Raw genomic sequence first — 15,829 nt, 5'->3', positions numbered from 1 at the left:
TGGTCATCACGGTCAAGGGGAGGGGCAGTAAACACTGACCAGCGGTGTTGAGGAGAAGCAGGGAGGGAAAGGGGCAGCAGGGATGGGACTTGGACGCCGATTAAAGCTGGGAAATCTCTGGGAAAAACCCAAGTCAAGAGTGTCCAGGCCTTGCCCAATTAATATCAAGCAGATGTGGGGCAAAACCATCACTACAAAAAAAAAAAAACAACAACAAAAACCATCACTACAGCTATAAAAATAAATCTAATATATAATTAGGCAGCAAGATTTAGTATACATTCAGCTTTTCAAAAACTCACTTGCTGGATGATGAAATTAGAAAGGGGCATATAAGAGTGAGGGGTGCACCATGCGGACGATTTCACAGAACTTCCTACTAGCCAACTAAAGGAAGGCAGGCGACACAGTGTGGAGAGACAGGGCCAGAAATCAGGAGACACGCACTCTAACCCCAATCGGACAGACTTGACAGTGGCCTTGACCTTCTATGAGCCTCCACAGTGACTCCATGAACTGGTTGCTGAGACTGGGCTTTGCTCCCTAAGAACTTACATTTGCTTCTCCAGTGGGACAGCAGGATCCACTCTCTCTGCCAGGATCCCACAGAACTCGGGGCTCCCATGTTTGATGGGCTTGAAGCCCCCTCCGGGAGCTCGAAGCTGGCGCCGCCGGTCCCGGGAAGGCGAGGGGGATGACTGCCGTTTCTCACTGCCATTAAACTGGGCTGTGGGGGAGAGAGAGAAAGAGCACGGTTACCTGGTTACCCAGAGCTCAGCTCAAGGAGTGGCGCATAGTGGGGTCACGGTTGATGGTTCTCGTTGGGGCTTTACAACTTGCAGGCAGAAGGGTTCCAGGCAACGAACAAACATGGCTCGAAAGACGTGGGCTTCCTAAAACGGGACAAGCCTGTGCCATCAGAAACAGACGGTGCATTCGAGAGGCTGGTTGAATCCCCAGAGGCCACTGAGCTCAGCCTGGTCCCCAAAGGAACCCTCCTGCAACCTCCACCAAAGGTGACATGGCACTCCCAGAGGGGGCACAGTCCCCTAGACAGTTCCTCATTTTCTGCCAAAAACCTGTCTCAAAGCGGCTCCTCTCCTCCTCCCATTCTCCCATCCCACCTGGGGTGGCACAGGCCACATCTGCCCCCTTTCTCCTAGGACAACCCTAGAGAGTTCTAATCGAGGGTCATGTTGCATCACCCAAGTCTGCTCCTTGTCCTGGACCCAAGCACCCAGGGGAGCCTGGAGCAGTGTCCGGCACAGCGGAATGGGTCCTCCAGTGTGCCTTCCTCCCGCCCTGGACCTGTGAGAGTGTTGTTCACCCCACGGGCTGGGGAGGATGCCTCTTGAGGGCAGGACCCCGGAGACACCCCACAAAAAGCAGAAAATACTGAGCTAAAACTGGAGTTGCCAGAAGTGTTCCTGGAGACTGGCTAGTCCACCTTGCAAGTTATCTCTCTGGGCTTCAATTTCCTCACCTGGAAAATAGGGATAACGACCGTACCCACCTCATGGGGTTGCTGTGAGGATTCTGCCAGGTGGTGTACAGCCATCTTAGCAGAGCGCCTGGCATGCAGTTAGTCTGTGCTCAGTCAATGCTATTATAAATATTTTCTTTTATTATGATTTATATTATTATTTTTATTATCATGTCTGCTCAGTGTGGACACAGTACTAAGCACTTCACAGAAGCTTCCAAACTGACCTGAGTCCCCCCCTCCTAAGCTGGCCAGTGACTGGCTGTGTGCCTTGGCTAAGCTGCTCAACCTCTCTGAGGCCCCATTCCCTACCTTACCAGGCTGCTGGGGAGATCACATGAGGGACTGCATCCTATGGGCCCAGCATACACAGAGCGCTTAGTAAGCTGGGCCAGGGCCTGCGGAACAATGTTCCCAAGGCCACATCAAGGTGCAGGCCCACGGACACACAATGGTATAAAATCTCCCCCTAACCAGCAAGCGTGGATGTGGCCAGCTGTCCTCCAACACCAGCTGCATGGCAATCAATCTCACATTCACAGAAGGTGCTGGGAAACCCCTGCCCTGACAGTGGTCCTGTCCACGGGGACGGAGGTGAATGAACCTGTTGCGTGTCTCAGGCGCGGAGCAAGATCACGCATCAGGACTGTGAAACATTTCCATCCCTCCAAGACACTCTTCTCTGTTAATCACTACAGAAAACAGAGGGAAGGGGCGAGGAGGTACCTGCCAATGGAAGGCCCTGAACAGGTTGGACGCATGTGTATATGGTCACTGTCATGACTGCAGTGGGGTCCAGCAGGCTGTCCACCCTAGACTCTCATTCACATGTGCAAGGCACAGTTCAGGGTTGGGGAAACAGCAGTGAGCAAAACAGAAATCCCTGTCTCTGGAGCTCAGGGTCCGAGTGAGGAGAGACAGACGACAAGTGAAATGAGTCAGATCCACAGCACACCCGCTGGTGCTAAGTGCTCCGGAGAAAACAAAAGCAGGACAGGGCAGGCCTCTTGAAGGATGGCATCTGAATAAATGACTGGAGGAAAGGAGGGCCGAGCCACGTGGACATCCGGGGGGGAAGGACATCCCAGGGAGAAGGAAGAGAAAATTCAAGGGCCTTGAATTTAGGAACAGGACAAGGGTGACAGAGAAAACACAGCCCAGGGCAACTGGAGGGATTGGGGGGGGCGGAGTTTGAGGCTGAGGGGAGTGGGAGGGAGCAGGGCCAGGTCGTGGGGCTCTGGAGGCCTTGGGAAGAACTTCGGTTTGAGAGAAATGAAGAGCCATTCTGATGTTCTGATGGCGGGGAAGCCTTTTGACCTGGCACTTTTTTTTTTTTTTCGGTACGCGGGCCTCTCACTGTTGTGGCCTCTCCCATTGCGGAGCACAGGCTCCGGACGCGCAGGCTCAGCGGCCATGGCTCACAGGCCCAGCCGCTCTGCGGCATGTGGGATCTTCCCGGACCGGGGCATGAACCCGTGTCCCCTGCATCGGCAGGCGGACTCTCAACCACTGTGCCACCAGGGAAGCCCAACCTGGCACTTTTTAACAGGATTGCTGGACTGACAAGGGATAGAGGACGCGGGTATATGGGAACTCTCCGTACTTTCATCTCAAATTTTGCTGTGAACCTACTTAAGAAAAAAATTGTGAATTAAAAAAAAAGAGAGACCAAGATGGAAGGGGAACAAGGCCGAGCAGAGGGGAAGCTCCTGCAGGATGGGCTGGCATGGGAGAGGTGGGTGGAAGTGACCGTGAGAAACCAGATTCCGGCAGAGGCACAGGACTGGTCTGTGTCTTCAGGCTGAAGTGAGAGTGAGAGAGAAGATCAAGGTCACTTACAGCTTTTGGCCTGAGTGCTGGAGGATGGGGCTGGCATCGTCCAGGTGAAGAAGACTCACAGAAAACTCTAAGCTCCGTGAGAAAGCAGGATGGAGGCCGAGCTCCAACCTCCAGACGCCCACAGCCTGTGATGCCAGGACTGGCAGTGTGGAGTAGGGGCAGAGCGAGGACTGGCTGGGGGCTCCTGCCCTCGTCTCCAGCTACGGTTCTGTCCTGTGTCCAACCACAGGGACAGACAGCAAGATGGCAATGACCTCAAGACCCTTGCAGGGAATACGTCCTGGGCTTGTGTGTCTGAGAAAGGCCTCCTCCATTTGACTGATGAGCTGGGCTTTCACAGTGGTGACGGGGGTGAAGCTCAGAGCCGGGGCCCTGGCACACATGTCACCACGGGCCCTTCCCTGGCTTCCCAGCAGCCCAGCTCCCCCACCAGGGCTGCCACTGAACCACACCAGCCCTCATGGCAACCAGTCAAATGGGGCATATGTTCTGGGAGGGGGCGTGAGGAAGAGGTGAAGCAGATTCTGACCTGAGCCCCCTAACTTGCAGAGTCCTGGACGGGTGACCGTGGGCAGCGGTGAGCACTGCGATCGGGTAGACAGGTGAGGGCCTGGTCACCCTTCTAAAGAGCTGAGACTTGATCCTACGATGGGTTGAATGAAGGAACGCCATTCTTCAGATTGGGCTTTAGAGACCTCTCTGACTGCTGAAGGAGGGTGGGTTTGGGGGCAACCTTGGAGGCAGAGAGACCAGTTAGGGAAGGCTGAATCCCTCAGTGATGAGAGGGATGTGGGAGGCGACTCCAACAGGACTTGATTACGTGTGGGGCGAGTCAGAGAAGACTCCTGTGTGATGCCACACCGAGACGGAGATCGGGGCACAGCAGGGGAGGGGGTCAGGGAGCACAGGGCCAGTGTGTACTTTCCCACGAAGCCTCCCCTCTGCTAACTTTCTGATGTCGGGAGTGGAGAGGAGGCAGTTCGGCAGGCCTCTGGCCCCTGGGGGTGAACAGTGCTGGAGTGGGCAGAGGAGTGGGGGTTGGGGAAGGGGCTAGGCGGGAGATGAGGTTCTAGGCTTAGTTTTGCCACAGGCAGAGGAGAGGGAGAAACCAGATGAACTGTAAGGCACTTTCACCTCTGACAACCTGGGTGTTCCACCGGCTAAAATCAGAATTGGGGGCTCTCTCCCAGTATACAATCCCACGACACACCTCCTGGCACAGAAGGTGAAAAGAGAGGCATGGAGCATGGAACACCGATCATGGAAGGAACCCAAGCTCTCACGACCAACGACCTGGCAACCTGCCTAGTCTCAGATCTCACCAGGTCCCTTTCCAGGCCATGCTCTCTGCCTGTATTACCAGGACACCCTCCCCTCCCCACTGTCCACCTGACTGACTCCACTTGCTCTTCAGGGGTCACCTCTTCCAGGAAGCCTTCCCTGGCCTCACCTCCTTCCCAGACTCCCCTTGATCTCAGCCTATGGTACCCTAATTGCCAGTTTCCTTGTTTGGCTCCTCATGAGCCCCTCAAGGGCAGGGGCTACACCATACTTGCCCCTACCTCCCATCCCTAGAGCATGCCCACAACATAACAGGTGCTCCAAGAATGACTGAATGAAGAAACTTAATGAGCTGCTGTTTCACTGTACTGGGGAAAAAGATCGGTTTTCATACCAGATAAATTGGATAAAACCTAATAACGTCCCAGTCAACACTGTAAATCCCCACTGAATTAATTCATACATCCGCTTGCAAGCTTAATAATAGAGCCATACATTTTAGAGGGAACAGGTGGTGATGAATGACAGGCTTAATTAGGCAAATCATTCCACCTAAAGTAAAAATATACAAACTCCAAGTGATTCAGCAGCACAAGAAAAAAAAAAGTTAAGAACAAAAGCTCCAAACACAACTGCTTTCATTCCTTCTAATTAAGCTTCCCTTTAATCTGCAATTTAAAAAGGCAATTCTTTTAAGTTAGTGATTTTCTGCAAAAGGTAAAGGAAGACACAGCCCTCAAAAGAATATCTGCATTTAGAGAAAAAATATGCCACCCTTGTGAGTTGTTAGAATGACAGTAACTAATTAGTTCCACCTATAGGCAATTACAAACAGAAGTCCGAGTTTTGAGGGAGGGAGGGGAGACTCAGACGGGCAGGGCCAGGCCTCTGGAGCCCTTTTGCCTTTGGTGTGATGATGGGGACCAGTACCCTGGTGGCAGTGGGAGAAGTGGCCCGGCTGACAGCTCTAGCAGCCTGTTTCCCGAGAGGGTGAGGTGGCCCTTCGTGATGTCCCAAAAGTCCTTCCAAAAGCTCTGGTCTAATGACACGTCTCATTCTTTAAGACCCAGCTCAGATCTTCCGGGAGGCCCTTCCTCCCTGCAGATTAGCCTCTGCCGCTGGTGGTCCCCTTCCTACATGTATGGTAGATTTTATACCAATCAGCCTTGAAGTTGGGTCATTGTCAATGACAGAAGACGGCATTTCCAGGTGCCCATGCGAGCTCTAACCCTCACAACAACCCTGCCACCCTGTGGGCAAGGGAGTGGGGGCCCAGAGGAGGGGAGGAAGAATTCCGCCAGAGTCTCTGAGCTAAGGAGCGGGGCTGGCCGGGCAGGAGCTGTGCCTCACTCATTTAGTCTTTGAAACGACCACCACCTGTACGAAGTCTAGAAGCTTCGAAGGTCTGGCACAAAAGTCCCCCTTCCACAAAGCCTCCCCTGATCCCACCTGCCGAGAGCTACCTTCCTCCTGGGCGGCTCGTGGCACTTGGCCCTTCTCCTGTAGCTCAGTGGGCCCCCAGCCAGCCCGGGTGTTCTGCGGGGGCAGCGCCTGGGATTTAGGCCTCTTTTTCCTCTCCAATCTCTTGTCTGTCCCTAAACTGACTGTGGTGCTGGGCATAGAGATGGTGTTTAGTGAATGTTTGCTTAGATGAAGTAAATGTGTTCCTTCAGGATCTGGCTCCTTCCTGTTTATCATTCAGGGCTGGCCAGAGAGATCAGGTTCCAAAATGCCAAAGGGCCTCTCAAGCACAGCTCTCTGGGCTCGGAAGCTCTTGCTGGCTCCTACTTCCCTGGGACGGAGAACTCGCTCTGATGCTTGAGGTCCTCTGTGACTTGGTGACAACCTGACCTTCTGGATGCATCTTCCCCTAAAAAAACCCCTCCGGGTTCCACACCCACCCCTAGGCTCCAGTCACAAAGAATGGCTGGTCCCGAATCCATCATCTGCCTTCCTGCCTCTAGGACTTTGCTATGCTGTGCCTGTCCGATAGAATCCCTTTCTTCACTATGTCTGGTGCAAAAGTCCTAGCCATTCTTCAGTTCAGCTTTAATGCTACCTCCTGGGGGGAAGTTTTGTCCTAGACACCCCCCCCAGGTGGAATTCCTTTCTCCTCTTCTGAACCCCGCCTCCCCTGTCTGTGCCACTGTCTGACCCCGCGCCAGTCTGTATTACAGTGCATTATGTAGGTGTCTTCTCAGAACGGGATGGAGATGGGGCCTCGTGCCTCAGCCTCTTCTGAACTTCCCCATGCCTGACACACAGGCCATGGGCTGCAACAAGGCCAGAGGACAGAGGAACTGCAGCGGCTCAGCATCATGGAAAGGACGTGGACTCTGGAGTTAGGAAGATCCGGGTTTGAACCTTGCCTCTGCCACTATTGTGTGACTTTGGGCAAGACTCTAAACCTCTCTGAGCCTTAGCTGCCTCTTCTGTAAAACAGGGCTGACAACACCTATACCATAAAGGAGGTTAGTAACAGATGATGTACCAAAGTCCAGGCAGGCCCCCTGTATGTGGTGGTCCCTTCTCCCCATGGTCACATCCATGCTCAGAGCAGCTCCTTTTCATGTACTCAAGAAGATAAAGTACCTTGTATCAGAAACCATCTTCTCCAACCTGTGCTGGAATTCCGAAGTTGGAAGCTCCAAGAGGACAGGACATATTCTGTTTTATTCAAAGGCGAATTCCCAATGCCTAGAACAGTGCCTGATATATAGTAGATGCTTAGAATCTGTTGAGTGAATGAATCCCCATCCAGATTTATGGTCAGCAGGACCAAAAAAACTCATTCATCAATCAAGAAAGGAAACTTAGGAGCTAGACTCCCCACCTCAAATTATTTTAAAATAGTTTTGAAAAATGGCTTGACCTTTACTGAGTGCTTCCTGTGCATGGGCAAGCATACGTGAGGATCTGACGTGACATTCTCTTCTGACCCTCACAACGAACTGAGGAGGTTGGTGCAACTTCACCTACATTTTTATGAACGGGGCCTGGTGCGGGCGAATAGCCTGCCCCAGCAGATAGAAGCAGGCTGTCACCCCAGGCAGCAAGCCCCAGACCCCAGTCCGTGTCCCTCTGCTTTGGGATGGAAACACTGGGCAGCCTCCTGGAAACCCTGGAAAGCCTCTAGAAGTGTCTTTCTCTGGGGACGGGCAGGGAGAGAAGAGTCAACAGTCTGCCAAACATCCCCCAGCCCTCTGGGCGGACCACGAGTGTGGATGGTGGCCCCTAAGGACAGGGGTCATTCACAGGGAACCGGAAGGGAGCAGAGGGGGCCCAGGGTCTTGGGTCCCAGGTGAGGCCTGCGATGTGCTCCAGGCTCAGTGGCTGCTTCTTTCTGGCTGGCCTGGAGTCTCCGGCCCTCCCAGTTCTCTAGTACAGGACAGAGTCCTTTAAGCATAAGGCAACAAGGATTAGAGAACTGAAAACAAAACCCTGTGCATAGAGCTCTCAGGTGCTAAAGAGGCTTCTTTAGGCCCCGTGTGGATGAGGTGGGAGTGAATACGGGGCTGACAGGAGGGGCCTGCACACTGTTCCAGGCCTGGTGTTTGTTCACGGATGTCCTATGACTCTGAAAACACAAGGGCACAGAGAACAGAATGAAGGTGCCCAAGGCATCCCTTCCACACAGTCCTGGGCACTGATTCCTCCACACTGCTGATGGCCGGGTGGGTTTGTAGTGGGGGGACAGGCGGGGAGTGGGGAGGGCAGGGGTACAGAGGCATGGAAGGGGCTGCAGCCCAGGCAGTCATAAGCCCCCAAGAGGGGGCAAGGAGGGAGACTGCGCATTGGTTTGGGCAGGTGGGGGGCCCCCATGACCCAGAGTGTATGGAAATACCACAAGCTTTCACAACGATGAGCTAACACTTGCACTTGACTAAAACTCTGTTCCTATGACAACGGTCCTCTGTTGCTTCAACTTTCTAAACATATGTTCTGCCTCGTCTCGCCTGCTCCTCATAGTAAGACAAGTATTAGAATTCCCATTTTACAGCTGGAGAAACTAAGGCCCAGAGAGGTGAAGCCCTCTTCTCCCCTGCAGTTCAAGAGCAGGCCTCACTCTCCCCTCTGCCCGGTTAGTGAAGGCTGTGCCTCCAGGTAGGCTGTAAGGTGATGGGCAGCCTAGCAAATGTTTTGGTTTGCTTTTCTAGGATCACCTATGACAGGCCTCTGTATTTTCCTTGCAGACACATGCAGGCCCCAGGGCACCAAGCTGCCACGTCTCGTGGGCAGTGCCTGAGAACAGAGGTTCTCGTTATGAGAGGGGGCAGTGGTGACTCCCCGAGAAGCAGGGCGTGGGGAAACCCACTTGGGCTCCAGGAATCCCATCTGGTTTCCAGGAACGCTGTCCATGCATGTACACCCAAGCCTGGACTGGGGAAGGAGGGCCTGGCATGAGGGGCGTGCCTGCATCCTCCTATTCTGCACCCCAAAAAGGAAGCATGGACACCGCTGCCTGGTGCAAAGACCCTGCCCCAAGGGCTGCTGCTTGGCTGCAGGAAAAGTAGGGACAAATCCTGATGAAAATGATGAAATGACCCAAACGCAGAGGACTTTACAGCTGATGAAGCAAGCCACCTCCACCATCATAACTCATTTTATAAATGAGGAACAAGAGCTGCAAAAGGGACTGACTTGCCCCATGTCAACAGCCAGATTTGAACCTGGACTTGAACCCACGTCTTCTGAATCCCAGGAGCCTCTAACAAGTTCTGTGCAAATCCTGTCTACAGTGCAACAGGTTCTCAAAAACAACAATAGTAATGATAATGATACCAAAAGCCAGCCTCCACTGAGCACTGACTGTGCCCCTGACTCCTGGCACCAATTACCACCTGGTTTTATAGACGAGGAAACAGGCAATTTGTCCCAGGTCATCCTGCTAGCAAGGGGCAGCACAGGGCTTTAAATCCAGACCCTCCAGCTCTTCTAGTTCTGAGCTGGGCTCAGTGTCAGGTGTCCCCTCAGGTCTGATGTAGTGTGTCTCCTGACACTTTAACCTGCAGACACCCACAGACACTTAGAATCAATCCTAGGGCCTGGGAAAGGGACTTCTCCCATCCACAAGCCTCTGAGGACCTGCAGGGAGCAGGCTGGGCATTTGTGGAAATGAGTCTCCCCTTCCAGAAAGCCCCAGCCTAGCTGCTTATATGTTTCTGCTGCTGCCCCTCCACAGCTGGTGGTGGGGGAAGGGAGGAATGGCAGGAGGGGACAAGCAGGTGCATGGCTCTCAAGGGTTTGCTTGCCACCTACTGGCACACCAGTCTCCTCACTCACAACATGGCATCCGGACGCACGGGTCAATCCTCAAACACCCAGGGGCACACTCTCGGCCTTGAGTTCAGACCAGGGGCTGCAACCACAGCAGACAACAGCCACTCACAAACGCCCCTCTTCATGCAGGTCCCTCACCCTCATCTGGAGAGAAGACAGGTATACAGCACGAAAGAATGATGTGAAAACGTACCACCTCTGTGTGAGCAGGCTGCATGATACCTATGTATTCTGTGTCCTGAAGAGAACTTGGGGTTGGTTTTCCTGAGACGTGATTTATTCAATAATTTAACAAATATCTGTGTGTTCGTTATGTGCCAGGCACTGATCTACGTGGAGACCCAGGTGTGAACAAGGCCGGCAGAGTCTCTGACCTCACAGAGCTTAAAAATCTCTAACCACACAAAGATCTCCGACCTGCCAAGCAGAAGGGCAAAGATATTCTACTAAACCTTTGGGTTTCTTCCACACAGGAGACAAACGCACTTGAAGCAATAACATTCCTATCAATATAATTAGCAGGCAAACCAAAGCTATGAAACACCAGTGTTTTTCTTTTTTTTTCCTATGTTACTAAATGAATTCATTCATATGTCAAACAGAAAAAATAACTGGAAAAACCTGTCCCTCAGCCAAAGGAAGCGAGTGATCCCAGTTCTCTGTTTAAAGCCCCCTTCTCTCTGCAGACCTGCTGTTCACACGTGTTAAACATTAATTACAACTGTTACTCATTACATAGCAAAAAGCTCCGAGTACAAACACAATTGTTAATTTCCTCCCAGGCCCAAGGCATTCTGGGAACCTGAGCAGGGGGCAGGAAGCACTGCCGGAGCCCCAGTGGGGCCAATGGTAAGGAGAAGGTGGCATGTGCTGGGTGTGCCAGGTGATGGTGGCAGGTCTAAGATTCCCCGTGGAAACTTCTGCAGAGTCCGAGCCTGTTTATTCTGAGTACACAAGGATGAGTCATGGGCTTGGTGGGAACAGTGAGCCTGGGGCAGGGTCTGATGGACTCAATGTCAGCACTACCACCTTCAGAGCATTTGTGTTTCACGGTGACAGTGACAAGTCACAAGCTCAGCACGAAGTGGGCGCAACTGCTTCTGCCTCCAGAACAGCCCAAGCCACCTTGCCCCAGCACAGCTAAAGAGAATGTTCAGACCTGCCCTTTACGCGCTCTCGATGTCAACACAGCAGTGGAGAGAGCCTGAGCTGAGTTCATTAGCTGTGTGACTGTGGGCAAGCTGCTCACCCTCTCTGAGCCTGAGTAGTGTCATCTGTGTGATGACAATGAAACCACACCCACCTTGCAGAACTTCATAGGGTTAACCTGTGCCAGCCTCCTAACTGGTGCTCACTAGCTGTTAATTGCCTGCCCCTCCTCCGTCATCCCCTTACCTTCATAGGACTATTTTAAATTAGCCAACTGAACTGGCTCAGAGATGACTCACAGTTGTTTAGGAAACAGACATACCTGAGACCTTACTTTCCCCTTTCTCTGCCCTTTGAGCCTCACTTGATGAGCTGGGAAAATGTCAAAACTCAAGAGGGTGCCTGCCTAAGGGGTGACCAACACAGCATTAGCACCCCCCATGCTGACAGTAACAAGTGCGTATCTGGCGGTTCCAGAATAAACCAAAGCACACCCATACGGGATGTGGTAGGAGCACAGCGGGGGCCCAGCCCAACCTGGGATGAGGGTGGGGAAGGGACTGGCCATGTCAGGGGAGGCTTCCTGGAGGAGGTGGCATGGACACCACCCGAGCAGAGCTGTGACACCCCCTCCCTAACTCCTCCCTGACCCCAGCACCTAAAACATAGTATGCACTGAGTATACTTCAGGTTCTCAAAGTGGGGTCCCCAGATCAGCAGCATCAGCAACACGTGGGACCTTGCTGGAAATGCAAATTCTCATGCCTCATTCCTGGAACCTACTGAATCAGGAACTCTAGGGGTGGGACCCTGTAATGTTGGATACTTCTTCCAGGTGATTCTGCTGCACGCTCTGGGCAAACCAACCAATCAACAAACATGTCAGAACCAGAATGGGGAGGGAGGGCTGTGGGGGAGAAAGGCAGTAGAGACCCTCTCACACCTGGGGACCAGTGGCCCAATCCTCAGGAGGGACTGAATAAAGGATGGAAGAACCAGGTGGTTCATGGTGAGAACTATTGCTGGAATCGAGATGGAGTACTTCCTACAGAAGTGTTGCTTTCCACACTATCCATGCCTCTCGCTGCCAGGAATAACGGGGAATGAACTTCATAAATGGGCCCTCTGTGCCCCCGAGTCCCTCTTTATGCAGTATTGTTTTAATATATAACATTAAATTTGACTTACTACAGCAAGCCTTCCCCGAGTGCCAACAACCATTCTCTCATGTGTGACCCTTTAGAGGTTACGAAGTCTTCTCATCCAATTTTTTCCCTTGATCAACACAGAGATCCAGTGTGATAAGGATTGGGACTATCCCCGTTTTACAGATGGGAAAACTAAAGCTCAGGAGACTGAACAGCCCGAGGTCCCACAGCGGGTGAGTGGTGGAGCTGGCATGTGAACTTGGGATTGTCTGACTCCGGTTACTGTTCCAATGGCTCCCGACACCAAGACACTGTGTTGAGCTTTCCAGGGCGGAGAAACTGGCCAAGGAGCTAGCACGGAAGCCAGACAAGTACCCAAAATAAATATGTTCAGCATTGAGTCACAGGTCTGTCTTCTATTTTCACTGGGAGGCAGGCCTGTCGCTGGCTGAACCCAGGACATTGCCTGAAAAGTAGCTTCAAGGTAGACAAATCTCTAGACGATGAATCGAAAATGAAGTGACTTTTGTTTCTCCTGCCACTTGGCACCCTGAGCAGGCACTCTGATCACTCGCTTCACAGAAGCAACTGCAAATCATTAAGGATGTAGTTTTTAACTTGACCCATTGAATTAAAAGGAAACGCTGATGCATCCTCCGTGTACGGCATGACTGCTATGAGGTCTCCAGCAGTCCCCATCCCTTCCCCGGGCCTCAGTTTCCCTAGCTGGACAAGGGGGAGTGGGATGCCATGGGTGGGGACCCCTGCCTGTGCTGAGGGATGGCAAAGAGGACCAACCCGTGGGATGGCTCTGGTTACCCCATGCAGGCATGAACCTCCAGAACTTGGGCTCCCACAGAATCCTCAGCTGGAACTGTTCCAAGTGGGAACATACACTCTAGGCACGTATCCTACCAGCTGCAGACGCAGGGAGAAATTGGTGCAAGGGCGATGAAAGGCGTGTGACATTTCCTGTGGGCTCTGGGAGGGCGAGGGCTCCAGCCACATTATATACAGCATCTTGGATGGTGTCAGAGAGCCCAGACATTGACAGGGTAAGGGCTTGGGCTCTGGAGTGGGACTTTCCAGGTTCAAATCCCGTCTCTGCAGCTGACTAGCTATAGGCTCCTGGGCAATCATTACTTCTCTTTGGACCTCGGTTTTCTTATCTGTAAAAGGAGGAAACTAAGGTCCCAGGGGGTGGTTGTGAGGATTAAATGAGATAATGCATGCACAAGTGTTCTGTAAATACCAGCACTTCCCCAACACAGTGCCCTTTTTTAAGCCCCACCACGGCCCTCTGCGGTGGACACATTTCCCAGGTGAGGGAATAGAAGTCCCAGGACAGGTTCAGTCCCTGTCCTTCCAATGGCCCCTCAGAGACCTGAAGACTCCAAATCCATGTCTGCTTTGCCAGGTTATCCACCCAGCTCCTCGGCCCCCTGCCTGTGTGGCCACCTCCTGGGCAGGATTCCTTTGTCCATCCCACAATTCGTGCCACAAAGCCCAGGGGCTGGTCAGACAAGCTGCGTCACCCCCAAGACAGCGTGGAATCACCCAGGCTGCTTCTCCTGCCCCACGCTGAGCAGGGAGCTGCAACAGGGGGCTGGACCTGCCGGCTGTAAAGACTCCAGGGGGCGGTGAGTGGAGAACTCACCCCCTGGAGAACTGAGTGGGTGGAGAACTGCGTCCAGCCAGCTCTGAAGGCAGGTGTTTCTGCTGGGTGGCAAGGGGGCTGTCAGTCTGATGGAAGCCACCGCACCGCTCTGTTCGCTGCAGCTGGTGGTAAAACCGACTGGGCATCTGTCCCGGGGCTGGGATCAGCTCAGGCCATGTGTGTGGCTTGGGACTCCGGTGTCGGATGGGTGCGGGCAGGGGTTCTGGCTGAGGCCACCACCAGCCTCCTGGAGGGAGGGCAGGCAAGGGAAGCCGAGGGCTCCTGGGGAGCTTGCGGTGTCTCTCATTCACCTGGCCACAGAATTCTGAGAAAAGGGAAGACTATCATTCCCAAGAAGCTAGGACCACCTCACACCCTGCAAGAGCTGTTTTCGCGACAACCGGGAAGGGATGATCAAGCCTTCCCGAAAGGCTGCACTGGCCAAGAAGGCCTACTTCTGCGGAGAATGCCAAAGCATCCCTTTGAGAACAGCCTCATTTCACGAATGCAGTGCAGGACAGCACTCTGAAAGGAGGAAAGCACTTTTGCTTCGTAGACTGAATCACAGAGTAGTTCAGAGGCCTTCCCTTCTCCTGGCCTTTGACCAGCATGCTGGGATCCTGAAGGAATGAAGCTTGGAAGCAGCCCTGGAGAGGGCTGCAGGCCAACCTCCCACTGCAGGGCAAAGCCCTCCCAACACCAATCCTGCCTCATTCAAGCTTCTGCGGGCAAATCTTGGTGAGAGGAAGCTCATTATACACTTTCAGGTGTACCTGAAATTCTTACCACTCACTGTGACCCTAAATCCCTATGACTCCTTCTTGGTGGGCCTACCTCTGCCCTTTGGGGGTCCCCACACCACACACCTTCGGAAATCTGAAAACACTGACCAGGATACCTCATGCAAGCTAAACAGGCAGAATCAGAATACAAGGGATGCAGGGACTTCCCTGGTAGTCCAGTGGTTAAGACTCTGCGCTTCCACTGCAGAGGGCACGGGTTCGATCCACAGTTGGGGAACTAAGATCCTGCATGCTGCGCGGTGCGGCAAAAAACCAACCAACCAAACAAAAAACAAGGAATGGAAAGAGATGCTAACGATACTGCCCAGTGGATTCTACCACGGCTACAGATCCTGCACCCCAGGCTCTCGGGGCCCATCACAGAGCTCCCGAGGGCCCAGAGAAACTGTGTGGGAAATTTCAAACAGGTATTGCGATAAGGAGGACAAGGCCCAGCCCAGCCTGCCTTGCTCCCTGACACCGCCAATGATGTGCTAAAGCGCGTGCCACACACACTACTGATTCAGATGGGAACATTATCCTTTGTTTCTGAGCAGCCATCCTTCTGGGTTTACAGATGGGACCACGGCAGCACTTTAGCAACCTAATCGAACTGTTTCAACTCGTCCTTATTACCTGAGAGGTGGCCCATCCACCTCGTTCCACCTGCACTTTGGGGCTGGGAGACAGGAGGGTGCTCCTTGGCTGCAATGCCGTACCTGACAGGCTCTGTCCACAGATGTGGGGAGGGATCTGGTCAAGACTAAAGGCTGGTGCTCACAGCATCCCTCCAGCCCAAGTGAAACAGCTTCCTTCTATGCCCCAGAAATCATAACCGAGCCAAAAGCTTCTTGGGGAAAAGCACAATCGGTATCCACCCCAGAGCAAGACACACAATTGATGAGGTAAGTGACTTGATGAGACACAGGTGGGGACATGAGTCTGAGTCTACTTTCTATCAGCAGCCTAAGAAGTTGACCTATAATGACACTTGTGATAGCAACTCAGCAACATATAACCAAGTCCACAGTGGATACCTGTGGCTCAGAAACTTGTCTGGAGACAGTTCTATCTAAGACCTTGTGATCCTTTGTGAAAAACTAAATGTATAGTAGTTTTAAAACTAGCTTTGGGCAGAAGTGGGCAAGTTCTGGTCTGAGAGGCTTCTGAAGAGATGATGTCCTGTAGGGTAAGGGCTTTTCACTTTAAC

At 52.8% G+C, this 15,829-nt stretch overlaps 1 protein-coding gene across 1 annotated transcript in view; it reads right to left on the bottom strand.

Moving 5' to 3' along the window:
* The window catches only part of SHB (SH2 domain containing adaptor protein B), a 135,160-nt gene that overhangs the window by 29,779 nt on the left and 89,552 nt on the right, over window positions 1-15,829 (bottom strand). Inside the window, 1 exon segment of the mRNA XM_060153195.1 lies at window positions 556-727. Within this exon segment, the coding sequence (XP_060009178.1) occupies window positions 556-727 (172 nt within the window).

The sequence above is a fragment of the Lagenorhynchus albirostris genome, chromosome 7, assembly GCF_949774975.1.
Source record: "Lagenorhynchus albirostris chromosome 7, mLagAlb1.1, whole genome shotgun sequence".
Taxonomy (NCBI): domain Eukaryota; kingdom Metazoa; phylum Chordata; class Mammalia; order Artiodactyla; family Delphinidae; genus Lagenorhynchus; species Lagenorhynchus albirostris.
Note: the sequence above shows the minus strand (reverse complement) of the source record. Positions and strands in the feature narration are given on the sequence as shown.